The following is a 27,582-nucleotide window of genomic DNA, read 5'->3' on the forward strand; positions in this document are numbered from 1 at the left end:
TAAGACAGACTGAAGGCTTGTCTATGAGCCATACTATGCCCCAGTGCTGCCTGTCTCCATTCCTTCACTCCACCTAACTTGTGCTTTTAGACTAAGAGATGTCTGAACTACATGTTCTTGGGCCAACAGTGGGGCTCTGTGGAGATCTATCAGGTGAGCTTCCTGGAGAAGCTTAGCAATTGTCACCCTGGATTTGCTCAATGGTCAGTCAGAGGCAAGGTACCTAGTGAGACTCCAGTGGTTGTCATCACTGATGTAGACCCCAAAGATAATCCATAAAAATCCCTGAATGATGCATCTTGAAACCCTTAATGGATTATTCAGATCTTAAACTCATTTACATTTTCACTCCATATAACATGTCACATCAAGAAATGTTTTTCCTCCACTGGGTAAAGTCACACTTTGGTTATATGTTCTAAAGTGATGACTTTTCAGGCTCAAAGGCTAGTCCCTGCTTCAGATATGCTCGTTTGGAATGTTCCTGTTTGTCGTGTTCATTCCCAACAGGAACTAAGAAATATGCCTTCTCGTTATTAAGTCTTCTGCTATGGAGTGCTCTAATCATTTTAGCTTGTCCTCACCAAGAAGCTACTGCATCCCTTTGTCAAATTTGCTCCCATTTTCTGGACCTTAGCAAAACTGCACGGAGTGACTTTTAGCTTGGGAGCTGAGAAAGGGTTAGGAAGCAAGAATGGGAAGATAAATGAATGCAGAGGAAAATACAAAAGCTCTGCACAATGCAGTTGAATACTTGTGGACCCTCCTCTTTCTCTGCTCTTCTTCAGCCTAGCAAATCTATTAAATCTGTAATTAACAGGAGATGGACATAAATGCCCTTAACAGCCCTGCAATTAAAATCCAAATCACTTTCTTCAGAACACCAATATGTTATCAGTCTGAACAATGGAGTGCTTTGGGCTTAACTGTGAAAGAACCATAAACCCTGAAGGAGTCCAGAGTTCATTTTGAAACACCACTCATATTTACACACCTGAAATGACATCAGTGACTGGGGTTTGTTCCACCTTACTTTTAATAACTTATCACCCAATCCTCTTTCTTGACTAGTTTGGATGGGTACTGCTAAAAGGTACCCAAGTAACACTCGGCGTACTCGGGGTGAGCATGAAGGGTCCCCCTCAGCTCCTGGTCCTTTCCAGATACTCAGCACAGGCCAGCCAGTCTGGACCCACTCAGCATAGGACACGGTGAATCCACCTTGCAAGGAGCTCACTGAGAGAAAAGATGCTGTCTTTAATCCAAGGGAAGCATGAGGCTAAATGTACCTTTCAGATTTCTAATCCTGGGCAATCTTTGAAATTAGCTCCTTTCTAAGCAACAATGAATATAACCTGTCTTGCCCCCAAAGGGGAAAAAACATCCCATTAGGGCATCACAGTTCTTCATTCTTCCCGCAAAGTGCTGGTCCTCATCAGGATTCTAAAAAGCATCCTTTGATTAAAACAGGGCCTCAATGTTGGCAGAGAAAATGGCCCGAGAACAAAATGAGAAACTGGCTGTCATTTTGGGTAAATCTGAGCAATTTTAGAATTCTAAGGAGGAATTTATAAGCACAATCTATCCCAATAGAAGTTACACCTAAATATGAGAGAACTTCTAACACTTGAAACCATGACTATGGCTTGGAAGAAGAAGAAAATATTCCTCTTTAGGAGCCAAATCAAGTCTTGCATTTTGGCTACAGGATTCCACAACATGGGAGACTCAATGGCTAACTGAGAGAACACCAGAAATATTCTGGAACATATTATGTGGCATATGTCTGCCCTGAGATCATCCTATATCCCTGATGATAGGAAACTGGCAGGCAGAGTGTGCAAGCAAACAAAAAAAGACAAATACATTCCAAAGACAGGTGAATTAGTACACAATGCTGAGAGCATGCAGTGGAATCCTTTCAGGCTTGCTGGATTGGTGAAGTCTGGGTCTACACCCAGAGCTGAATAAAGGTTCAACACAATGATGAAAAAAGGTGTGAGCCTGACCCAATTTCTTAAGGAATAAGGTGAAGTACTCAAATTTGGTATTGTATTCATACTTCCAGGGATTGTCCCTCAATCTGTTTAGTGAAGCCAGCAAGCCTTTAAATATAGTCATGACCGACTCAAGGGGCTGTTCTAGCAGGTACACGTGTGCAGTTCTCCTAACACACACATGCACATGCAATTACCACATTCTTTTGAACTTTTGCAACTTTGTTAGTTACAGGTACATAGGTTTTGTGCCATCTTGCAATTTAAATACTCAGTGAAAAAGAGCCCATTTTCCAAAAGACAGTGAAATATGCTCACATATGAAAGCCTCTTAATACCTTGTATTTTATCATCAGTTGAATTCAACGGAAATTTTCCTAATGTCAGAATAGTTATCAGTCTACCGCTCCATTACTGAAGAGAAACATGAAATCCGTTATGTTTCTAAGCAGCCTATTACTCTCTAGATAGGCAATGAGGTATATACCTGGGAAAAAAGATTATTAGAAAGACATGTCTAAATTCTGCACAACCTACATTGAAAAATCATATTCTAGGGTAACTTTTGTACACATGCCTGACTCAGCCAGTCATTCTACTCTTGACTTAGTAACAAAGTCAAGCGAGTCAAGTCCTCTTTATAAACATCTATACCTTTAAAAATGGTAGGAGAATCCTACTTTTATGCTAATCTTGGAATGGTCATCCAGAGATCTGGATCTGTCCCCATTAGGCTGTGGCCTGGGGCAAGTCTCCTCAGTCAGAAAAGGAGTATACACTGTGTGGTCTTTAAAATAGATCCCATCAAACTCATGAATCCCATGACCACCCAATCTGTGAGCTTGTGAGAAGCCTGGTACCTTGGTAAAGCACAGCAATGCTTTCTGATTTTCAGGACACAATTAAAATGTCTCTGCGTCAGCACTCATTCCTTGCAACTTTCTAAAGCGGTTAACTGACCCTGGGGAGCCACTAAGGCCTCCTAGAGCTTATTGCACACACCTCTCATTTGTGCTCTGGATAACATGCCTGTCTTGGAAAAATAAGGTTGCTTAGGGAAAAAACCTGACTCTTCCTGTCAGTTACAATGTGGAAGCTACTGTCTGTCCTGAGGCACTATACTTACTCAGGGTAAGTTTCCCTAAGGCTCACTGACTGTGTTGTCCCAGTAACAATACTTGGAGGATAAAATGGCCCTCAAAACCTTTTAATTTCTGGGACCAGAGAAAGAGAAGTTCTGCTGCAACTGGACCAAAAAAAAAAAACACTTTTTTTTCCCCATTTATATAAGTGGGCTCTAATCTTTCTGTGAAGGAGAGATAAATTTAGTTCCCTAAAGCTTTGAGATGGTCTTTGGGAGTGGGGTAAGGAAACCAGTGAAGATTTCCAGCAGGTGGGGTGAGGACAGGAAGTCACAGGAAGGGGAGAGTATAGGGACATCGAGGCACACCTCTCAATAAACAATGGGCAGAGGGCCACCAGCCCTTCTCCATCAGTCTAGTTGACTACAAAGATTGAACTTTGAAACTAATGGACAGTTTTCAAGGTTTACATTATTCATAGTACGCTGTTGTGTAAGTATTCAATTCCAAAGCACTCAAACTGAGCTTCAAGCACTGCCTGTTAACACAGGACTTGCCCCATCAAAATGATGGTTGCATAATTAAAAGTCAGTTTGACTGCTTTTGTGGATTTCATATTTCTTCATGGCAATGGGGGAGTTTTCTATGTGGAAGTCAGAGGTAGAAAACATTATTTCTTTGATACCTATTTTGCCTCAATGATCAAGGAATACATTTGGTTTGGGAGGCTACTGGTACCTTCAACTGTGGAAGCAGCAGGTGTGTGCATTTGTGGTGTTAGGAGGTAATACGATTGTACCCTTCTAGACCAACAGCTATCGACAACCACAGCACAAATATATGGAATAAAATGAAGTTCTATAGATCAGAGCTCAATAATGCATATGAACTTCGAGAAAACACTAACTAAGTGGAATTAGTCACTATTTTGTGCATCTGTGTCTACTAGGCAAAAGACACAACTTTTATCCACAGATATGGATATAATATAAAATGAAATTTAATAAACATATACAATAGATACTTTTTCTGTCTGATATGAAAACAGATCCTCAATATTCACAATGATTCACCAGCATGCTCTGAGGATATGGTAAAAGGTAGTGAGATTTTTAGCATTCTGATGGGGTTTCTATGTTAGGATGATGTAGTATATCCAACTCATATCCAAAAAAATAAAAGTAATATTTTATCTAACATGCATTACACAGAGATACTGGAGGAATGAGGTAGAACATAAGTAATAACAGCATTGCTAGGAATGAACAAAAGCATAGCAACTATCACATGCAAACATGCAGAGAGGAAGAAAGGAAAAAAAGTATTTGAAGCACCAGGGAGAGAGATGCATTGGTTAAAAGAGATTCTCTAAGCATACTAACCTGCTGGTTCTAATGAATTTTCTACTTTGTCGTTAACATCGAAAACACGATCATGAACACCTATAGTTTTCATACAGCTATCTATAACGAAAATAGAGATAACAGCCAAATATGTTAGTGAAGACACCCTTAAACTCCCGTTTCTTTTTCTTTCTCTCTCTGTTTTCCTTTCATTTATGTAGAGATTGTTTTACAATCAATGGCACGTATCCAGATGCCAGTTTTGTTCCTGTTTGCTGTGCACGTACAACAGTCTAAGAAACAACAAGTTAGCAACTGCTGTGTACTTAAATAAAAGCATCATGAAGAATGATGAGAAAAAATATAATGAAAACTAAAACATGGATGTTGATATACAAAACAGTTACCACACAGGATTTAACAGTAAAAAAAAGTTTACCGCTGTGAACGAGACCACACGATAAAGCATGCGCCGTGAAGCCACCCTCTGAAGCTCATTCTACTCAACTTACTTGTTGGTCTCACAAAGACTCTGAGTTTTAGACAGGACCTTCTTCCATTATCCGGGATTGCAGAGGCTGTGGATAAGACAAAGCAAGAAAGACAGAGAGAGAGAGGAGAGAACAGGAGATTATTCTTCATTTTCAAACATAAATGGTCTATAATAAATTCTTTTCCTGAACACCAAGACCATACTCTAATTCTTCCTAGAGGTTGAAACAAATAATACTTTCAGACTGATATAGACTGATACAGAACGGGCTACTTTCTTGTTCCCATCTTCTCTTTTTAATACAATAAAGAAAAAGTCAAGCAAAAATGCGGGTGATCTGTGGAAAAATACTCTGGATTTTTATTCCAAAGACTCTTCCATTTAACTTGATCTGTTATCAATTTTCTCTAAAACAAAAAGATAATGCTTAAGGCTTCCTGCTTCCATAGAGGAGCTATGCTCCTCTGCAGCAGGAAAAGGGCCCAAGGTGAAAGTGCTGGCAAAATCCAGTAACAGACAGTTACAAGGCAGACTTCAACTGAGCCTTTTCTGCTGGGGGAGAGCCGAGCTTTGTCTGTTCTCAAAGCTTGTCTGTCAGTGCTTTGCAGGTAATTCAATTAGAGGTTGTACTCAGAACTTGGCTCCGCGTTCTATGTGACTCAACGGAGCACAGCAACTTCCATCACGCTATTATGAGTACAATATGCTATTGAGAAAGTACTATGCTGCAACGGTACTTTTATTTTTTTAATTTGCCACGGAGAAGGATGGAATTAATAAAGTGGGCTTACGAAAACACGACAAAATGTTTCAAGTTATAAATCACTTAAGGAAGAAACTTTCTTCTCTTCTTCAAGATAATAAGACTGTAAACTTTCCCTACGTTTGAAAGATTATCTCCCCTCGGTCCACAGAGCACAATGTCAAAGGGATTTCCAAGGGCTGAAAGACCCTGAACAACCATATGCGTTTACTAATGCCTTCTAGAAATGACAAAAATTACTGAAATGAGTGCTGCATACTTTCCTCCCTATGAGTTTGCTTCAAGTGGTTTCTTTGTTCAGAAAAAGCAGATGACATCAATCAAAACACACATGGCTTACAAAGAGGGGACCGGATGTTTGGTTTGCTGTCTCTCTCCTTTATGTTTATCCTTTATTATTCCTCACGGGGAGCTCAGAAAACTGAAATGCTTATTTTGCAGGTGAAAGGATTCAAGGCACAAACTCCAAACTAATTTCTATATGATTCTCTTCATGCTTTAGCCTAGGATCTGTGTCCTGGAAGAGAACTTATAAATTCACCACCTAAAAGACATCAAGCCATAAGGGAACCCCAGTGTCCCTTTTCAACATCGGTTGAAAACCCTGTTCGTATTAAGAAAAAAGTATCAGGAAAAGATAAAAGATGTTCTCGACCCTCCCCATCCCCCCTGATAGCTCTGACAAGCAGTTAAGAAGTGCTAACAGCTGGCTTTGCTGTAGGCTTTCATTAAATCAAAGTTGGAAAAACTCCCTCTACTGACATTTACAGTAACTAGTGTGTTATTTAGGGCACAGTATTTGCACTCTGTGGTTTGATCCAGGAAATGGTGTCCCCTTCCTGTGGACCCCAACTGTAAATGTGCATGCCACAAATAACAGGACACATAGGTGACTCCAACTCATTAGAAAAACCATGGGTTCTTGAGACACTATGTCTTATTCATGAGAGGTGTGAAATAGTGACACACAGATATTTACACTGCCGTTCTCTGGATTTTTGAGTTGCACTGAACCCATGTTAAGCCTTATGCACTTGATCTGCCACATGCAATAGTCGATTTTACAGATGGCACTGCACGATTTAACAGACCCAAAGTGGGATCAAATGTTTAATTGTTTGAGTGGAGTACTTCTTGGACTTAGTACAGGTCTTTCAGATTTCTATTTAGGAGAAATCCTGTAAATCCAGGACCTAAAAACAATTGAGGGCACAATGGAATAATTAAACAGCGACAAATGATGAGCTATCCAGGAAAAATTGAAGAGAATTCTCTCACCAGCTCCCAAGGAGTGACTACTGGATGGGCTACATTGTTCTGTGAAAAATTATAAAATAAAAAAGATACATTTTCTTAATCTCTTTCTTCCCACTAACACTCCCCATTTCTTCCTGATCACCTCTCTATCATCAGAAAAGCTGTAATAATGACGATTGACATCATATGATATTTGACTATTATACTTTAATCCATAGAAATATTTATGGATAAAGAATATAATCATATCATACGAGTGAAAAAGAAATCCGATACCACACAAGACATCAAATGAGTTGACTCCACAACCTTACGCCTGAGCTTGTGGAGTAAACCCCTAACCCTTAAAGCTAACCTGAGAGGTCAATGCAACCTGGCTAACCTTGCTAGGGCAATATAACTTGGGTTCCTTATTTACCAAGTTGAAAAACAGAAATAAAGCTATACACCAACCTTTTCCACAGATCAGCAAGACTCAATTTTTTTCATGCAAGATTTAAAAAAGTGAGAATGTGATTTTATTCCATGTTCAAGATTTCTCTACCCCTTCATGCCACTTGAAAATGCAGATTATTAATTATTGGTAATATTTGAAGACATAATACAAATAAAAAGTGCTTTACTGGTCACAAGTAAAAAACAATACCCAGAGGACAAGCATTAAAAATACAAAAGAAAAGGAATAAAAAAATGTAATAATAGCCTAAGTAAATTTATAAAGAAAATCCTCTCCAGATCGATTATAAGCGAAGGATATCAGAGTTGAGGATGTAAATGAGGGAGGAAAAAACTTAAAACTTGCCTGGCTTTTGTCAGGAAGTAAGTAATATTAATCTCCATGATTCCAGAGACATATCATTTTATAATGACCAACACTGTCTTAGTTAATATAAAATTTATATATAAGTTCCTGTGCCACTTTTCTTAGAAAATTAATCATCATATTAGAAAAGTAATAATGAATAATTACCAACATGCATCATATATGAGAGCAGCTCCATTCAAACACTTTTCAAGTTCCCACTACGTGTTAGATTCTTTATTAGATGCTGTGGCTACAAAGATGTGTAAGAGATACTCTTCCTGCCCCTGTGTTGTGCTTAAACCAGTTTAGGGAGTTTAGGGCACCTGAAGTTTGCACAAGGAAGCAACATAGCTTTGGGCAGGGAGATGCTGGCTTTGTCTTGGTGTCTGAGGGTGTTCTGGACATGCTTATCAGAAAGAATTTTAGCAGAGGCTTCAATGGTCCTCCAGAAACCAACCAATAAGTACAGGAAGAATGTAAAATATTTGATCCTGAAATTCTCAACTTGGAGCTTTAGCAACTAAAAAAGAGGTAATACCCTGCAGTAGGTGAAGAAAACCAAGATCCGGAGTCTTCCTATAAAGTTTTGTGGATTTCCTAATAGAGGTTGTCCAATTAAAATGGAAAATCCAACTGATGTCTTCAACATGAGTCATATAATCCAAATTCAAATACCTTTACTCAATTTACTGCTGTAAATGTACATTTACAGTCATTTGGAGTCAGGAAGCTAGAAGTGGGAATAGGGGGACTATTAAAACAATCAAACAAAAACCTTCCATTCTCTTAACAGCAACTTTATAAATAAATCCATAGGGTCCCTTTCCTCCAATGAGCTACAAAGTACCAATCAAAATTGTGCAACACATAATGAAATACAAGCTGGGGGCCCTCTTGTTCTCCATGTCCAGAGTACCATACCAATGAGGCAATAAGGGCCACTTCACTCTCTTCTGGAACCACAAAAGGGGCCCTAACTTCAGCCTTTGCTGAAACTTGTTCACTTGGTCTCCCAGGGTTCAGGTGAACATAGCTCAGTGCTCAACAACCAACTCAGTACACAAAGAGAACCACATCCAATGCCTCCAAATCAGTACTTCTAAAAGGTATATTAGCATTGCAAACATATGTGATGTTAACACCACGATTCACTCTTGGGCTAATTCCAGCATCATGCGTATGGTAGGCAGCTTTAGACATGGCTTGTATTTGTGCCGTTGTGTAGTCCCCCGCTCTTGAGAGTGGGATGGATGTAGTGACTTGCTTCTAATGAACAGAAAACAACAGGAGGGATATCACTTTTGAGATGAGGTTACAAATGATTGTGACTTCCTGCTCACTAGCTCTCTCTCTTGCTTTCTCTTGCTGTCATATTGTGAGATTCTCAATGGAGAGGCCAACCTGGTAAGGAACAGAGGGAGGCTTCCATCAGGAGTTTGCAAGGAACTAACGCATTATGCCAACAATCACGTGAGTGAGCTAGGAAATGAATACTTCTCAGTCAAGTCTTGAAATGAGTGCACCTTGTGAAAGACCCAGAACGAGAGGAACCTGCTACGCTGCACCTGGATTCTGATCCACAGAAACTGTGAAATAACAAATGTTGCTTTAGCCACTAAATTTGGGGGTAATTTGTTATTCAAGCACTAACTGATAAAATGGTGTATACAAACAAATCTGTGAAATCAAAGGTTTCCCATAGCAGGCTTTAGACTTATGGTTTAAGACACTGAAACATACACAGAACTGATTATTTCTTATTCTGCTGCCATGTCTAAACAAGGAGATCCTAGTTTACATTTCAAGCTACTGTTAAAATCCATTTAAAATATGCCTTGAAGAGAGGTAATTATAAACGGCTGACAAAGAAAGACTACAAGACCTATGTATTTGTTCTTCCTCCAGTATTTCAAAACAGTTCTTCATTTTCTTTCCCACACAGATTTAAGTTTGTTTTTGTTAATGTAGCCAACCTGTACTGTTCCTTTGTCATTAGCACAATGTCCCACTTTTAACTGCAAATTGCTAGATGAGCACCAATGTGTTTTGATACAAAATGTAAACTTAAATCTTGAGAGAATGCTTTTCTCCAAATGTGAGAAACAGGGCTTTAGAAACACCTGAAATCCTTTTTAACCTCAAATCTGAGTTCCAAAAGCCAAAGTCCTTCTCCATTTCTGTGTCTTATGCCAATCTGAGTACTTAGGGAAGTTTTATTTTTAAGAAAAGTCAGCTGTTTTCTTCTTTTTAAAGAAATGAGTGTGTGTGGGAACATTAAAAATGCAGTTTTCCATTATGTTTGCCACAAGCAGTATTTCTCAATTTGTGCAAGGCAAAAGAAAAGATAGGCTATTAGTTGTTTGCAGAGCCCAGTTTTTCCCCTGTAGATTTTTCGTGTGGTTTAACATACAACAGAAATATATGCAAATTAGGTGGGTGAAGCAGAATTAAGCATTAATATTCCTTTCACAGTGAATGCTGAAAAAGTAAAGCCAATTTAAATATACGGTAGTACTGAAAATGTCTCCTAGAATTTAATGAATCAATGAAATCCATTCTGAGTCTATGCATGGAGGGTGGGGAACAGAAGAAGTGGTGGGAATAGGACAGCGATTAAACAAAGCCATATGGACTTCTTCGAAAATCGTTACCAGATCCTCAGAAAAATTCTTAAAACAAAAGTTAGATCTCTTGTTAGGAAACCAACAACAATTTGCAATTGGCAATTCACCTTTTTAAAGCCCTCCCACACTTAGCTTTCATATTAAGAACAAAATCACCAGATATGATGGACTGATTCTCACCATTCTACTTTTGGAGATTTAAAACTCACATAAATTAATCAATTGCTCATGGCACTAGCTTGTCAATCTTGCATTCGAAGAGCAACCACGGCAGCTAGTGAAGTTTGCCGACATATTTCATCTCTTGCTGCCCCGAGTGCCTCAAAACTTAAATCACTGGCAGGTTACAGTCAAAGCCCCAAATGTAAAAAATTGGAAACAAGATTACTAAGTAAAGGTGGAAGCCTTGGAGAAATAGACATATTTGTAAATATCAGACACTCTCCTGTGGCTCTGGGGGCATTTCTTTTTTAAAAAACAAACTGAAAAGGAAGAGGGGTGTGTTTCCATACTATAATAAAAAGGGTTGAAAAACACACTCTACAAGCTAAAACTTGGTTTCAACACCAGGGAACTGTAACAGGGAACAAATAATTAGAATAAAGTTCAGGGCAAGGGAAGTAAAATAATTTCCAGCTGTGTCCTCTCAGACAAAAGAGAAAACAGGAGGCACCCCCACCCTCCACCCCACTCCCTTAGGCAAAGTTCTCACTGCAAATGGTAACTTAAGTATTATTTGAATTCCAGCAGCTAAGCCTCAGTAGATCAATTACTTTTTCTTAGCAACCTCAGATAAATGGCTGAGGACAAGTTTCTTTCCACTGACTTCTAGGAATAAACAAACAGGAAATTATCATGCTTTTGTGTACATTTTTTTAAAAAGTGTGTACAAACTTTCTCTTGCTTTTAAAGCTCAATGACAACAAACTTGTTTCTATGGCTTACTAAAGGATATGATTTGTCCCATATATTTTAATATCTATTGAAGTGTGACCAAAAGATAACCAAGATTTTGGTGAAAGCTTTTAAAAAATTTCCTCTATCAGAAGCATTTCTAATTGCTTATAAAGAAAATTTAAGTCAGCTTAAATCTCAGATTCTGAATCTTGACTTAACTTCCATCTTCAGTCCGATGACTGGGGAAATCCAGTCAACATAGGCACACAAAGCAAGAGAACATTCAGATGTCATTTTAGAATTTTGAACAGAATCCTACATACAAGGAAATAGATAAGACTCTTACCAGATATTTTACTTTTTTAAAACATCTTCGAACAGGTAGAAAGAAAGTATTGTAACTATTATCTGAGATTGGGCTTTTCCTGAGACGAAACCATTCAAGTGACCTCCCCAAGCCATTAAGGTCAGATGGTTCTGTCTTGTTTGTGGTGATCTGGGTGATTTAGCCTGCTTTACCAGATACATATCATGTGACAGAAGAACACAGATAAGCAGAACTATTCCTTTCTGTGGGGACCCAGCGCCCCTACCTCCACCCCCACCCCCTCATAGTGAACGTAAGTTATTGCACTTAAAGACCTCCTCAGGGTGGGGAAAGAATGTACAGATAGTATCCTAAACAAAGCATTATTGGTATCCTAAACAAAGCATTGAAACTCCCCTCCCCTGATCACTGTTGATAACAAATCTCCACACCCTTATGTCGCAAGACTCCGCCAAAACTCTGTTCTCACACCCTACAGACTATGGGAATGTCTTTTTCCTAACTCTTATAAACTGCCCCCGGCACCCCCCACTCTTTGCTGAGTGCTAGCTTCCATTTTCCGCAGCCGGCTGCTACCATGGAACCATCTCCTGTTTGTAAGGTCTAATTTAACTCATGTTTAACTCATGCCTGGCGTGTTCTTCAGTCTCAGGGCTGAGCTGGGTTGGAACAATTTAGAAAAACTTCTGCCATATAATAAAGGTAATAACAACAAAAGCATAGGGGAACACTAAGCAGCTAAAAGGTAGCACTCCTAGAATCCCATGGGCAAAACCATTTATATTGTTCCTTCTCTACAGGCTCCTTGTGCCACTGTCGGTGACCTGCTATCAGGGTGACTGGTAACTGGTAGGCAATGCAGGCCACAACTCCATTACTCATTTGTACAGTATTAATGTCATTATCATACAGCCCCAATGTAGCATGGCAGTAAATTACTAATAAATCAAGTTAATACAATTCAAAGAGGCTCCTAGAAAAAATTTAATACTGTTTCTTTGAAACTTTCATAATCACTTTCATCCTTATCCTCCTTGATGAGGATCTTAGGATGGGACATGGTTTACTGGTTTGAGTGCATGCATAATGATGCTCTAAACTTTCTCCCTGGCTCGCCCATTCTGACTTATTTTGTGGCTTGGAGCCAGTTGCTGAATCCACCAAAGGCTGTTTCACTGTGAATCTCCTCTCTGCCAAAAAAAAAAAAAAAAAAAAAAAAAAGTATAATCTGTTTTAGGTGGACTGTAAACTTTTATACTGTACTTAGAAACTCAGTTGACAGATCCCTACAGATCCAGAATGTCATTTTACTACTTTACAGACTGATGTCAGCACTGGGCTTATCGTTCCTTCTGCATAGGGATTTCTATAAGCAAGGCTTCCCATATGACTGTAGTTTTGAATACAATTTTGTAGGAAGGGGAAGGGCTCAATTTATCAGTAGTTATGCTAAAAAGTTATTTACAGTCATAAGGAAAACCAGGGAGAACAGTGTGATCCATGATATCTAGTCTGAATTAGAAACACTGTAAGTTTCCTTTGTTAGTGTGCTTCACCCAGAGAAAAGTATGTATATGTGAGGATGTGTACTGAGGTGGGGGTGAGGGTTTAGAGAATTAGAAAGGGCACTGGAAGACCCCGTTTCTTTTGAAAAAGATAATAAGATTCTGTGAGTTCTTCTTAAAATCCATTCTAAATGAGCATGCTACTATATTACAGAGATGGCAGAGCAGAAATGAAGATGTAAATTCTGCAGAGTAGCAGCCAGGCTGGGTGTTTAAGCTGGCCTTGCAGCTGCATAGCCTGACTGTGCTACAACAATGGTACTAAATAAATGCATCCAGAGAAGAGTGCAAGACAATGCACCATGTCTGTACCTGTCCATAATATTCTGTTGCTTAAATGGTACCAATTCTGCTCTTCAGTATTCTTTTGCGTCACATTTGGATAAATATCTATTTATGGAAGTCCATGATTTCTCTTGGCTGTTTTTCCTTACTCAGCTCTATTCTCCCCCACACCTGTCATTTCTGTTTGTATGGTTAAGTATCCAGGCAGGGACATGTCTTTTCCTTTGGACTGTGGGCTCCTACTGGAAATCCAGGGGCCCGAACAAATTCAATGTTCCCTCTTCAGAAAGCTAATGTTCTACCAAGAAGGGAATCATTTAGGTACCAGAATTGCATATTTTGTCTCACACCAAAAATGCTTTCCTTGATGAAGGTTTTAGGTTGACAGAGTGAATAAAACCAAACCTAATCATTGGGACTAATTTCTAGTTTGATCTGGTTGTCTCTGAACAGGACTGTTTCCAGTAAATTTAATGGTTGCACATTCCAACGTACCACCCGACAGCATAGTAGTCCAGGTCTTCCAAAATCTGGCCCCAACTTTGATTTCCTTTTTTTATCACTCCCACTACTTAAACCACGTCCCTCAATTCACATTAATAGCTGGTCCCAACAATACACCATCCTAGAATTTCCATGTTTCCTTTTCCCCAAATGCCCTTTCTCCTTTGCCCTTCAAAATCCTGGCTGCCTCCAGGCCACTTAAAAGATTTCCCCATTTCTCCAATACTACAGCCCTCTCCTGCCTGTTTCCTTACTAGCATTCATCCCATTCCCCTTTGTATTTCTTCCTTCTAGTCTCTGTAACTAGACTTGCAAATTTCCTCAGGGCAGGAGCCACAGAGGTTCATCAGGTTCTGGGGAGGCCACTGCTTTGTTTATCACAAACGTTCCTTAAAGATTTGAAGAATGAGTATGGAGGTAAAAAACCTTAAAACTGCCAAGTGATTGTTGAACAAACATGAACCAAAACTCTGGATTAGAACAAAAAAGAAAAATAGAAAAAAAGGCGGTGGCAAATTCCACAGACATTAAAAAAATAAATAAAATAAAATAAATAAATAAATAAAGGGAAAAGAAAAAAAGAAAAAAGCCCCCCTTTTTCGGGAAGGCTCCTCTCCTCTCTCTGGTGGCTACTAGTGGAATGATATTGGAAAGTACAGTCAAATTCAATCAGGTATTATCGTAGTATCTGTAAAAGTGTGTGGTCTCTAGAGATAAGAAGTAAATGAAAGGAATGTGGGCATCTTTAGAGCCAAGTTATGCAGGCCCTAATCAAACGCTTGGCCTGGGTAGGGTTGCAGGCTCCAATGAGAGAAGGGAGAACAAAGGGATGAGACTAGAATCCTGGTGCCTGGGGCTCCCCTCAGCAATGATAAAATGGCTACGGGGTGATCAGGAACACAGGCGAGGGTCAACCAACCCAAGCATAAATCCTCTACTCACTAAGAAGCCCCTGTAAGTTAAGGTACTTCAAAAATTACATGAGAAAGTAACTCTCCAAATTGTGTTGAGGGATATAACTATCTTTTACTACACCAGTGTTTAAAAATTAAGTACAGACATTTACACGAGAATCCAAACTAGCATTTTTGTGTTAAGAAGACATCTGTGAACGGGGTACTTTAATACTTCCAAAGTGTAGAAGAACTTTTAGAGAAACAGGTCAGACATGTAATTCCAATTAAATATTTAATGGAATAATTGATTTAGATTTGTGACTAACTGAAATCAGTATTAGAACACTTAAGAGAACTAAAGGTTCATCATATATTTAAGTTTAATTTGTTATAATTACAATAAGTATTTGGGAAGGCTTTTCAGTCATTCAACTCAAGTGCTTTTTTAAAAAGGAAAAAGAAAGCGTTAAAAGTTGAAGTTCAGCTTAAAACAGTTAAAGGCATTTAATTAACCAAGTTTGTAAATGGAACCAAGTATTTAAATTTACTACTTTTATATACAGAAAAGATGCGTCACCTAATTTGAATAGGTAATTTGAAATTTTAAGGAAGAATTAGTATTTAGGATATGTAGCTTTAATAGATCAAATATCAAATTTTAAATTCAAAGTAATCCTCTAAATAGTCTTTTCTATGGACAAAACCACACTTTTGCATACCAAAAATTCACATTGATATCTCTTATTTTTCAGGCAATGACTCAACTGCTGCCTTCTCAGGGAGGCCTTCCAAGATCTTGCAATCGATAGAGGTCTCCCCTCTACTTTCCATATTTCTCTGTCACCACATCCAGGTCCTTCAAGTTTTAGTATCCTTGGCAGTTACAGATTTGTTTGCTTCCTGGTTTATCATCTATTTCCCAACTAAGCTGTAAGCTCCAGAAGCAGGAACCATTTCACTATTTTTTTTACTATAACACAGTGTTTCCAAAACTTAATACAGTGCTTGGTACAAACTAGGCACCCAAAAAATATTTTTGAAGGAATGAATCAATGAATGAATTAAAACATAAATATGCTAGAAATATTCACATCTGTATATTACTAAAATAACCAAAGTACTAAAGTATTTTAGAACCTGAGATTTTCAGATTGATTTTTTACTCTCAGTGAATATGATTTTTACATTTCTTCTTACTAACACCCAGAGCACTTCATAGACGGCTAGATGAAACCTCACTTTATCGCTACTGCAAACTTTTTGGGAGATTTATTTACTATTTGATTTGCTTGAAACCCTAGTTTAATAAACAGATAGAACCTAGATGGTATCAAGATGGATAACAAAAGCTGATAAAATACAATTATAACTTTAGCATGAAGTATATTAAATCAACTGTGTAGTTTTAGGAGCGTCTAGTAGTTAAAGTCTGCAGAATGGAGAAAAGGATGAACATACTTCAAACTATGTTTCAATTTCTGAAGAATTTTGTGAAGTTAGTATATAAACAAAAATATTCTATCCATTTGCTTTGATATTAATATATTAATTAACATGCTATTAAAATTTTAAGAAATCATTTATACTGGTATGACAACTCTGTATGTCATATTTATAGGAAGATTTATTATACACCTTGGTATTTTGGGGAAGAAATTCATTCTACTTTTCCTCTGCTTACTGGAAGAAAAGTTAAGTACTCTTGGGTTAATTTACTTTTTTAATCTAAGAGGGCTCAGTTGAAATTGGCTTTGAAGTTTGCTAATTACAAAACTCAACAGGGGTTTTTCCTTATTTGGTGTAATTCATATTTCTATTCATTAACCTCACTTTTAAAAAGATTAAGAAGTCTGAATAGAAACAACTTAAAATTCTGAAGAACAGTCTCTCCCCAGTGATACCCTTAGATACTTCAAGTGCAAACGTTCCCCCATACCAACTAATTTCAAATCTTTTGTAGTACCGAGAGGAGAAGGTAAAACTTATGCATTTTAAACTTCCCCAACTACCACAGTGCTGCAGGGAGATGAGAAATCAGTAATTTTTTTAGATTCTATATATGGGAAAAATTATGTCAACCTGAGTTATGAGGAAATCGGGGTTCTGAAGGGCAATCCTGCTCGCTGCTTTTCGCAGGGCCAAGTGACTGGGTTCAGATGCTTTCATTCCAGTGAAAAGATCATTACCAGGCGGCTCAGGGGAAGTTGGCCCTCCTGTAAGTGAGCTCCTTTGTTATGAATATGGAACAGATGGAGCCAAATCTATCTGCTCTGTAGGAACAAAAACACTTACAACCCAGCTCTCTCCATTAAAGACTCTACTTAGCTCCTTTATACCATCGGCTTTCTGTGCACTGCTGTGAGGTTTTGACTTTATAGAAAAAGGCACTTCATAAAAGCAACAGTTCTTACTCTTAAACCAAAGTGGCCTAAGAACTAAAGAAGATGAATACATGGTTTCACCCACAGGACTCCTTAGAGATATGCAGATATTCAATTACCTGTGTGTGTGTGTGTGTAAGTCTGTATTCAATTTTGGTAAATGTCTGCATTAAAACAACATGAAAATATAGAGTAGAGCGATGAAGATGTCATGTTTCTCATTACAAGGATGGCATCTAATTGCTCTAGTATAATAAAATGCCAGGATTTAATTTTGTAGATATGTCTGTAAGGCTAGCAAGGGCTGTCTTGAACAAAAAATATGACTATGCACAACAAAAGCATGCACGTAAATATAATCAGTAATTAGGCCCATATCACAAAACAAAAGCAATATAATGCTTTCTCACTATGAAAAATAGTAATAATTACATGCAGCATCATGCTAATTTGCTTTTATAATTTGAAAGATGTGCAGTCTGCAGGTAAAAACCAATGTATGTGCTTATTTATCATGCTGATGGGTTGAAACACATTAAAGGCTATACTTACAATGTGCTGTTGCCAAGCTATGTGTGTTAGCAGAAAGACAGGTAAGTTTCACAGTTTCGGGTGTGGACGCGCAACTGTATAAGCAACTCCCACTGACAGCAACAGGGGGAAAGGAGTGTCTGCCTTATTTTGTTACATTTATTATACTGATACATTTAAAGTCTGGCTGCCTCTTCAGAGATAATTGAAAAAAGAAATTCTGTGGCAGGATGCTTTGATTCTGACTAAATCAAGTCTTCAGGCAAATTTCCTCCTGCCAGTGGAAGCACAGCTTGCCTGAAGTCGTAACCTTTGTTGGAGGAAAAGAACTGGCCTTGAAGCAGATCATGAAGCAGATGCTTTATGCCAAATCAGAGTCTGGGGATACGTAGGCTACTGCAAATAAAACTCTTCTTCTGTCTGTTCAATCATTTCAATTCCCTGCAGTGTGAAATATGAACTTGCCAACAAATGGCCAGCGTGCTGTGCCTTGCAGCAGGGGAGAGAGTGCCACAGCTGTGCCATAGACTGGAAGACTCAAGATGCACATGACATGTTCATTAGTTCTCCTGTACAGCCAGGGCTTGAGCCAGGCCATTCTCCAGAACCCATCCTCAGGGAAGCACACAAGACTGGTGACTACACCCAAAGTTTATATTAAAGAGGCAATTTCTACCCAAATGAGACCACTTTGTCTTCATCTCTTTGATGAATCCAGAGGATTAGCCTTTAAAACAAGAGAACAAAGAGTAGATCTTCTCTGGGTATGAGTAGATTGAAAAAATTAATGTCTGCCAATGATTATAGCTTTATTCTGACTTTATTAGCAGCCTGCTTTGGGGGCAATAAATAATGAAATATTTTTTCAGCCTCAAAACATCTATGACGGATTGAAATGGTCCAATGAAGAACGTAAATGTCCTTTGTCTTTATGAGAAAAGATAGAATTGTGGAAACTGTCTGGCTCACCTGTTGCAGGCAAATGTAACACTAGTTCCTTCTAGTGGACTGGCCTTCTAGTTCTTTCTAAATTAGTTTGCCAACAATAAAACACTTAATTTATCTAAATTAAAAGTAAAATTAGACTAACAAGTTTCAGTTTGAATTCCTTTGAGGCATAGCGAACATACAAATTCACATCTACCCTTATAGCTGTAATCCTAGATTATAAATATTGCATATTTAGTTCCATTGTGAGATTTTTCAAAGGTTATTCACATGCTTTCTAATGCCACATTCTTTCAAGTTTTAATCATGAGCTCCTTAAATAGAAGTCATTTGCATCTGTAAACATTCCCTTGCAGTAGTATTTAGCAGCATATTCTCTTTGTGTAAGCTACTTTAAAGAGAAAATAAAGCTTAATATGGAACAACAATCAACCATAGGCATAAAAAGGTAAATTAGAGGCTTGAGAAACCCTGTAACCCCTTCATGCAATTTCTGAAAAATGTTTGAAGTTTCTCAGTCTTAAAATATCACAGAATCATATAGTTTATTTTGGATAATGGATTACAGGAATACTACTCATAAAATCCAAAGCATGACCTAAATAATAAGGACATTTTCAAGAAATGAAATGAGTTTGAAATAATTTATTATTTTGAAATGAGGCCAAATAAATACACATGGTTCAAGACTTAGCTCCTCAAATGATAGACTGTTATCACAACTATTGACTAGTTCTCATTAGTTTAGCATTTCCAAATGAATGCTGTAGTCAATAAATCTGTCACACAATGGTTTTAAGGAATTAATAACAAGACCTATATTTTTATTTTAGGATTCTTTTGTACCAATTACTCTGGAATATTATTTCTTGATAATGCTTCTTTTTTTTCTATTTAACACAACCAAATACAAATTAGAAACATGACATTATTTTTTAATTGACATGGAGCTTAGGGTTAGGGAACTCCATCTCAGGATGTATAAAAATAATATTATGATAATAGCTACCATTTATCTACTAGTTCTATGCACTTGGCACCATGCCAGGTTTATTAAACTTAATCCTCTGAATAGTTCTGAGTCATGAATTATTATCCTTGTTTTAGAGATGAGGAAACTGAGGCTTAGAGAGGATAAGTAGTCAGCCAATGTCACACACAGCTAGTATATGGCAGAATGGATATTTTATCTAAATCATTCTGATGCCAAAAGCATACAACTCTAGTTCATAATATAAATCATACTTTTCTTCATGACTGTTCTACTACAAATTATTGTTTCATAATTTCCCAGAAGTTCTTAAAAGTTCTTCAAGAAAAGACTGGGGGGAGGTTAAAACTTGGTAGAACTTGACTGTGTAATCTTAGGCATTTGCAATAGGTTTCAGTAGGAAAACCGAGTGAGGGTTTTGCACGCAGAGGCATGCCCTGTGCATATTTCTTAATCAGGGACATGTCAAGAAAAAGCCTTTTAATACTATATTACTGTAACTGATGCACTTCTAAGTACCTATAAGGACTGTAGGGGGAAATATGAAATGAAACATAGTAACCCAATGTTCCAAAAAGAAAACTGGGGAAATTAACAGTATCCTCAGTAAATACTCCCCTGTGGAGCGAGAAAACTCCCAGCTTGACCTTGCTGTCTCTGGCCTCTTGGCATCCCTTGAGATTTGGGCAGCTCTTGCCTGCTTCTACCCCTGTGGTGCCTCAGTCCTGGTGAGGAGGAGAAGCAAATTAGCTTGACAACCGTGGTGGCACAGGAACCAAAGGTAACATGTAAAGTAGAAATTCCTGTTATCCAAAACCCATCTGAAAGAGTTCTCTCTGGGGGGTGGAGCCTGCTGAGCCCCAAACCACCTGCCTATTTACATTTAGATAAAGTTAAGGGTCTTTCTAGATGCCTCAGGAAAACAATGCACAGAGCAGATTCAGCAACTTTTACCTTAAATCCAGTAAGGACATGGGTTCATTGATAAGGTGCACGAGGGGTACCTTTGTATCATTTCTTTTTTTCTCCTGCAATGTAGATATTTGATCAAGGAGTATCTAACTCAATGGCAGAGTAATCTACACTAGCTATTTTCCCAAAATTCTGTCCCTTGATGGACTGAATCCAAAGGATCCCATCCAGCCAGAGAAGCCAAGGATTCTGCTCCACTCTGGACAAATGGACAGTGGTCCAGGGTGATCCTGGTGATATCATGTTACTCGTCTGCTCAATTCCTAAAATGGTTCCAAACCTCACTCAGAGTGAAATCCAGATCCCTATCGCGGCCTCTGAGGAGCTCTGAGCTGCCTTGGACCCCCATCCATCACCTCTCCTACTTGTTTATGAGCTCGCCCCTGCTCATCTGCTCCAGCCACATGACATCCTGACTGTTCCCGAAGCTCTCCAGGCATGGGCCCTCCTCAAGGCCTTCATGTGTTTTTATTCCCTCTGCCTGGAACACTCTTTTGCCAGAAAGACACATGGTTTGCTTCCTCTTTTTTTTTTTTTAAGTCCCTGCTTACATGTTTGCTTATTAGAAAGGCCTTCCCTGACCACTCTCTATATAAACAGCATTTCACCCATCTTTATATTCGCTATTCTCCTTGCTCAGCTTTACTTTTTGCATCACAGCACTTATGAACTACCTGAAATATTAAAGACTTATTTATTTGTCTGTTTCTCACCCCCCACTAGAGTGTAGGTTTAAAGCAGGCTTTTGTCTATTTTTTCTGTTTATTTAGAGTTTAAAACACTTAACTGTCCAGCAACATGCACTCAATATATACCCGCTCAAAGAAAGAAGGAAGGAAAGAAGGAAAAGGTCATCCCAAGAAAAATGCTCGTTTGCTCACTAATCCACTACAATGCTCACAAAATCACAAGTTTGGGAAAGAAAAAGTAAAATAAAAAATCTAATACCTGAGTAGGTATGTGTTCGCTATACATATGTGTAGGTAGCTTATTTTTCAAGATACAGTGGATTTTTTTTCACATTCAATTAAGATGCACTAAAACATATTTGTATTAAGCAAAATGATTTTAAGTACCTTTGGAAAAGCTTATGCTAAAAACCTGGTGGTTGTTTTCAAGGCATTCTTGCAAAGGGTGAAGGTGGATGATGAGAATATATCAAGCAGGTAACAAGTCCAGGAAGGAGCTTTATTTTTCCATGGCGGCCTTTATTTGGATGCATAATGGGCTGATGTGCACCTAAATAAACCCAGCAAGGCAACTTGATCACTATTATCAATATCTAATCATTGAGTACGTTTGCATCCTTAGACCAACCTGCAAGCTTAAATCACTGAACTCAAGGTTCACACAAAGAAACAAAAAACTCATGGTCAAGAACCCTGGGGACCATTTAGTCAGTTCCCTCATTTTATATGTTTAGGAAACCGAGATTTGACATTTCAACTTGCCCAAGTTCACTCAATTCAGGAGAAGGATACAGAGCAGACTGATGCAGCCTCAAGGAGGTTTATCAAAAGAAATGGAAAGTGTTCATTCAAACTACCTTGGACAGAGCCAGGGCACAGAAATCACCTCCAAAGTTCCTCTTAAATAAAAAGAATCAAATTATTAGGAATTAAATATTTAATGAATTTCTATGATAGCTAGGTTCTGCATTAATTTATGAAACAGTTTAGTTAAACTTTTCATTTGCTGAACATATTCTTTAGAGTGAATGTAAAATCAAAAAGTATATAATATATTAATGTCCCTTTTATAGAAAAGAGTATAATTTTACTATTTTAAATAACTGTGGAAGGTTATGGCTACTGCATCTTTGCTTCTGATACAGGTTGGTCATAGTTATGATTTATTTTTTCTCAAATATATGGTCAGAGACACAGCCTCAATTAAGTTATTACTCCTGAAGGAAAATGGGAGGCACTTTACAACTCTCTGCTTTATGATTCTATTTCCAGGAAGCACGGTGGTGAAAAGTGGGAGCTGTCTATGATAATAATTTGAAAAACTAATGAAGCTACAGAACTGTTATTTCTCATAAGTAGCTACCAGCCCCTATTCTTTGCAATGTAATATACTGTATCCACAAACACACATCTTCAGCCCAGGCCAGGGCTGCTGCCACAGCCTGCTCTCACCAACAGCATCTACACATATCCCATCACCACCACTGCCACCATCTTAGTAAGGAAAAGATTTATAAAGTTATCTCAATTCTCAGAGGTCAAGAATTTCATCCCACTCTCTAAGAAATTATCTTCCTATTCATCCACAGTTATCCTCTCAACAATTTCAACTACTCTTGCTTCTTACAAGCAGTTTGGTCTGAAAAATTTACGTAAACTGGATTTTTAGAAATCAAATCATTTTTAAATATGCTCTCGGGCTACTGAAAAGAATTCCATTTCTGTAAATGGAATGATCACTCTGCAATTTGTCTTTTGTAAAATCCTAATTTTCATATGTTATATTTGTTTAAAATGATACAGACCTGTTCAGATTCCCTTAAGGGGATAAAATCAACATTAATTATTTCTTTCTACCCCATTTTGGTTGCAAACTCCCTCTAGAATAGAAATCGAAACTTTAAAAATACTTAGCAGCACCTGCCTTGTCGTTGTCTTCCTATCTCCCCCTTCTTTGTGCCAAGAAGTACACCACTATATTTACAACAAGGAAGAGAAACAAAGTCCCTGCCATCAGAACCTAACATTTAAGAGAGTAAGACACTGAACTGTGAACTGTCATCAAATTCTGAAGGAAAAATCAAGAGGTTTTATGTACAGAAAGAGACTGGAGCTCTGTATGGGATGGGATGGTTAAATCAACTTTGAATCAAAGAACCTAGTCCAAAGTGTGAAACTCCACACCAAGCTTGAACCCAAACATATTAAAAGCTTCCACCAGGGCAGGTTCAGTTGGTGTATTTTGGCAATCTGGATACACTTGCTAATCTGAAGGAAATACCAGACACTGCAGTTCAAAAAGCATTTACTGAACACCTATGCCATGTTCACCCTAGGAACTGACCTTGTGGGGACAGGCCCCGTGCCTCATCTTTTGTCTTTGGATTACCAGTGCTTGGGATGCAGAACGTACATATTAATACACAGTGTGGAACAGCTTTTGAAGATGCTAAGGATGTGGTACCCTCTGGGCCCAGCAGTCAGAAGCTAAGAGCTCAAAGTACTAAGGACACTCATGACATCAGGCATGTGGGAGAACCGAAGGACGGACGCATGGATGGAGGGGGACGAGGCCCCGGTGTCAAAGTGGTGGCAGATGAAGACTTTTATTATGCATACTGGCCAGTTATTCGCTGCAAAATAGGATTATCAATGTTCAGAACCAACTTTTGAAGGTATACTAGAGAGTGCTTTCCCTCCCCCCAATCCTCAGCTCAGTCATTCTTGAGGAATTACTCAGTATTTTCATCAAAGGATTGTGAGATGGACTTGAAAATAGGTTTACAAGTAAAATTTTTAAGTAGGGTAACTAGTTCTTGAAGACAACTAAGTGAAGGGGTCCATTAAAGTGAGATGAAGTTCAATGAAAATAGTAAAGAACATGCTGAGGACCAGAAACCTGAAGTCTACAATAAGTGGGGGATAAAAGACCAGGTATAGATCTGTGCAGGGTGAAATAACCCCACAGCGGACTACAAATGGAGTATGTATCATACTACTCTATTTATTTCTCTGGTGTAATTGAAGGGTTGTTTTCATGTTTTGGATCTACTTTTAGAAAGACTCCAGAAAAGTGCCAAAAGGTATTTAAAAGATTTAAAACAGTTCTCAGAGGAATAGCCAAAGGAATTTACATAGCATAATTCACTTCAAACATGAACCTTTGAAGGACAAGACAACTGGGCTGCATTTATTGCTCATTTCAAAAGAGGACTAGATGCAAGGATGTGGATGCAACTATAGAGAAAGTCTTCTTATGCTGGAAAGGAAAATTCTTACATACTGAAAGAGGTTAACATCCAAGATGGTTATAGAGAACAACTGCTTTTGCCTGCCTAGGATCTTTTCCTTCCTTTTCTGGTAACAGTCATTGGATTTTCTTTTGGGGAACCAGTGCTCCTCTGCTTTCAGTTTGTGCAGATTGATTGGACTTGGCATCACTCCAGGCACAATACTGACCACTGAAGTCTTACCATGTTGGTTTGGGGATGGGCACATGACCCAAGCTAGGCCAAAAAGATCACCTGGTAGTTTTTGCTGGAATTACCTTCTATAGGGCTTACCATACTGACAGAATACGAACATATTCTGGACATGCTCATGGCCTCTTGTGGGGAGACTTTGCCTGAGAGTGAAGCAGGACAAAAACAAGAAATGGAGAAAAAGAGACAGAAACAGATCTTCTGACATTACTTGAAGTCCTGGATTTAGCCCCCAAACTTAACCGAACATGTAGCCAATACGTTTCCCTTTTTGACTGCATTGTTTTGAGTTTGGTTCCTGTTACTTGCATCAAAATAGTCTTGATTGGTTTAACTGGAAATTCTACACCCCACCCCCACCACCACCCCACCCATGATTCTGGATTACATAACCATAGAGAAACTCTGATCCAGTGTACTTTCACTCTTGACCTACCTAGAAATGGGAAGTTTTTGAAGACCAGTTATTATTCCATCTTCAAGTGGTGAGAATGTTGGTGAGTAATAGTAATCAAACAGAGATTTTCAAACTCTATGGACTTTACTGCCATATCATTCCCACTGTACTTCATTTATATTTCCTTGCAATCACAATTAAGGTAATAAAGTAATTATGGTACTCATTACTTTCTATAGCAAAGCTGAGAGACAGACAGAACCCAGCAAATACAAGTTGCTCAGTGAATATTTGTTTTATGAATGAATGGTGAAAGGAATTAGACAATGATGATACAGGAGAGGCGAGGTCTTTGAAGAGACTGCGATCTGTGGGGAGATGGAATATACATAGATTAAACACATAAAGAATGACTAGATGTTGAAAAACATGAGATTGAGATTGTGTTTACATGATTTCTTTCTTTTAAAGACATTCATCAAGTCCTGCTGGTCGAACCACATAACCTCTGGTCCTCAGCTTCCTCATTTGTAAAATGGGGCTGGAATAGGCACACATTCCTGTCCAGTTCTGACTACATGTTAGGTAATGCAAATGGAGAGAAGGGAGAGAAAAGAAGCAGAAGAAGAGACATGCTGTAGAGTCTATACTATTCTAAGTACTACTAGGATTCTGAACAAGTAAAAGAAAACTTTCAACCCGAGTTTATAGAAAATGTGTGTCTTGAGCTGGATGCTAAAGAAAACTGTTTTGTATTGGTGTACTGAATGGAAGGTGTTTCAGTCAAGAAACAGACACGTGCACACGTACACATAAGAAAAGGCTGAAGCAATAGAACACTTGAGGAATTCAGAGTAAGCAAAGGCCATAGTGGGCTGTAAGGTGAGCTAGGCCCTGAAAGAAGAGCAAGATTTACATGGACAGAAGACATTCTAAGAAGAAAGACAGTATTAACAAAACCACATTAGAGGCGTTCATTCTGGTAAAGAGAGAAATTTGCTTGGCTAAATAAGGTAGGGACAGGTAGTGAAAAAGCTTAAATTTCAAGCTACAGTTAGAGCTTGACATAACGGTGAGCCCTTTAAGATACACTGTTGTATCTTAGAACTAAGGGGACAAGGTAAAGGAAGCAGGGTCAATAAATCTAATCTGTCTATGGAATAGATTGAGGAAAACAAGAGAGGAAACTTAGAAAACTATTGCAAATATTGAAAGGTAGTGATGAAGGCCAGAGGGTAGGGAGGGAAATTCAAGAGGCCTTGTGGTGGGAGTATCAACTGAATTATGACTATATATCTAAAGGGCTGATTAGATATAAAGAGCTGGATGATGAATGGTATTAAAATGGATTTTGCATTTTGTGACCGGGAGAAGTATATACTCACTATATTTTAAAGCTAAGTGGGATCTTATTAATAATCTAATCTTGACCCATGGAAGCCAGGCCCATCAAGATGCTCCAGGAGAAAAGGGTTTCAAAGTCTACTAAGTTTAACGGACACTGCATAATGTATCATTTTCTTTGGAGAGTTATAATGCACAGTAACATATTTAAGGCCCCAAAAGAAGTCTTGCAAAAAAAATTTAAACTTTATTTAACCCATAATTTCCCAAAATGAAGTTATATTTTGAGTCCAGAAACTGTGACATATTAATGATTTTCTTGTTCCTTGAAACCACCTTGGGATCCCCAATCTAGCGCAACCTCCTTGTTTTACATTTGAAGAAACACATTCAATTATATGACTGAGCCGAGATCTGACTAGAGTTGGTTAGTGGCAGAAACAGGACTTAACCAAGACTCCTGCATTTTTTTGTATTCTGATGATGGCAATGATATTACTCTTGAAATTAGCAAATAGGATATTTTCCATTATTTGTCTTGGAGTCTTTGCTTTTTCATAATATCTCCATTAGAAGAAAGAAAAGCAATTAAATGTGAGAGAAATCCCAACTGACAAAATATGAACCATGTTCTTTAATTTGCTGGAGCACAGTAAAGCCTGTAATAGTAATAGACAAAGAATATGTTACTGCATAACAAACTAGAAATAAAAATGTTAAATTGATGTTATGCCCCCATTGCACTTAGACAATTTATTACATAGATTTTCTCTTTGTTTTAAACAATTCCAATATTCTACAGTACTATTCATTAACGAAATATACCCTGGTTTTGGCCAGTGGTTGTTTTTGCCTATTCAACATCACTACAAATCTTGTTTAGTTTACAAACAAATGCCTTAAAGAACCTCTTTCCTTATTCCATGCAATCTCCATGGCACTGTCCATCAAAGTGCTCTTTTTTCCTTGCCAAAGAATAAGCACATATGCCAAATTCCTTCCCCTAGG

At 38.2% G+C, this 27,582-nt stretch overlaps 1 protein-coding gene across 2 annotated transcripts in view; it reads right to left on the minus strand.

The window, feature by feature from the left end:
• The window catches only part of EFNA5 (ephrin A5), a 271,973-nt gene that overhangs the window by 3,622 nt on the left and 240,769 nt on the right, over positions 1-27,582 (minus strand). Inside the window, exons 3-4 of one of the 2 annotated variants that reach the window (XM_037801503.1) lie at positions 4,935-5,000; positions 4,462-4,542 (exon numbers count right to left, since the gene is read on the minus strand). In XM_037801503.1, the coding sequence (XP_037657431.1) occupies positions 4,462-4,542; positions 4,935-5,000 (147 nt within the window). The remainder of the gene's footprint in view (positions 1-4,461; positions 4,543-4,934; positions 5,001-27,582) is intronic. The other variant, XM_037801504.1, reaches the window with a different exon arrangement.

The sequence above is a fragment of the Choloepus didactylus genome, chromosome 13 (genome assembly GCF_015220235.1).
Source record: "Choloepus didactylus isolate mChoDid1 chromosome 13, mChoDid1.pri, whole genome shotgun sequence".
Lineage (NCBI taxonomy): Eukaryota > Metazoa > Chordata > Mammalia > Pilosa > Megalonychidae > Choloepus > Choloepus didactylus.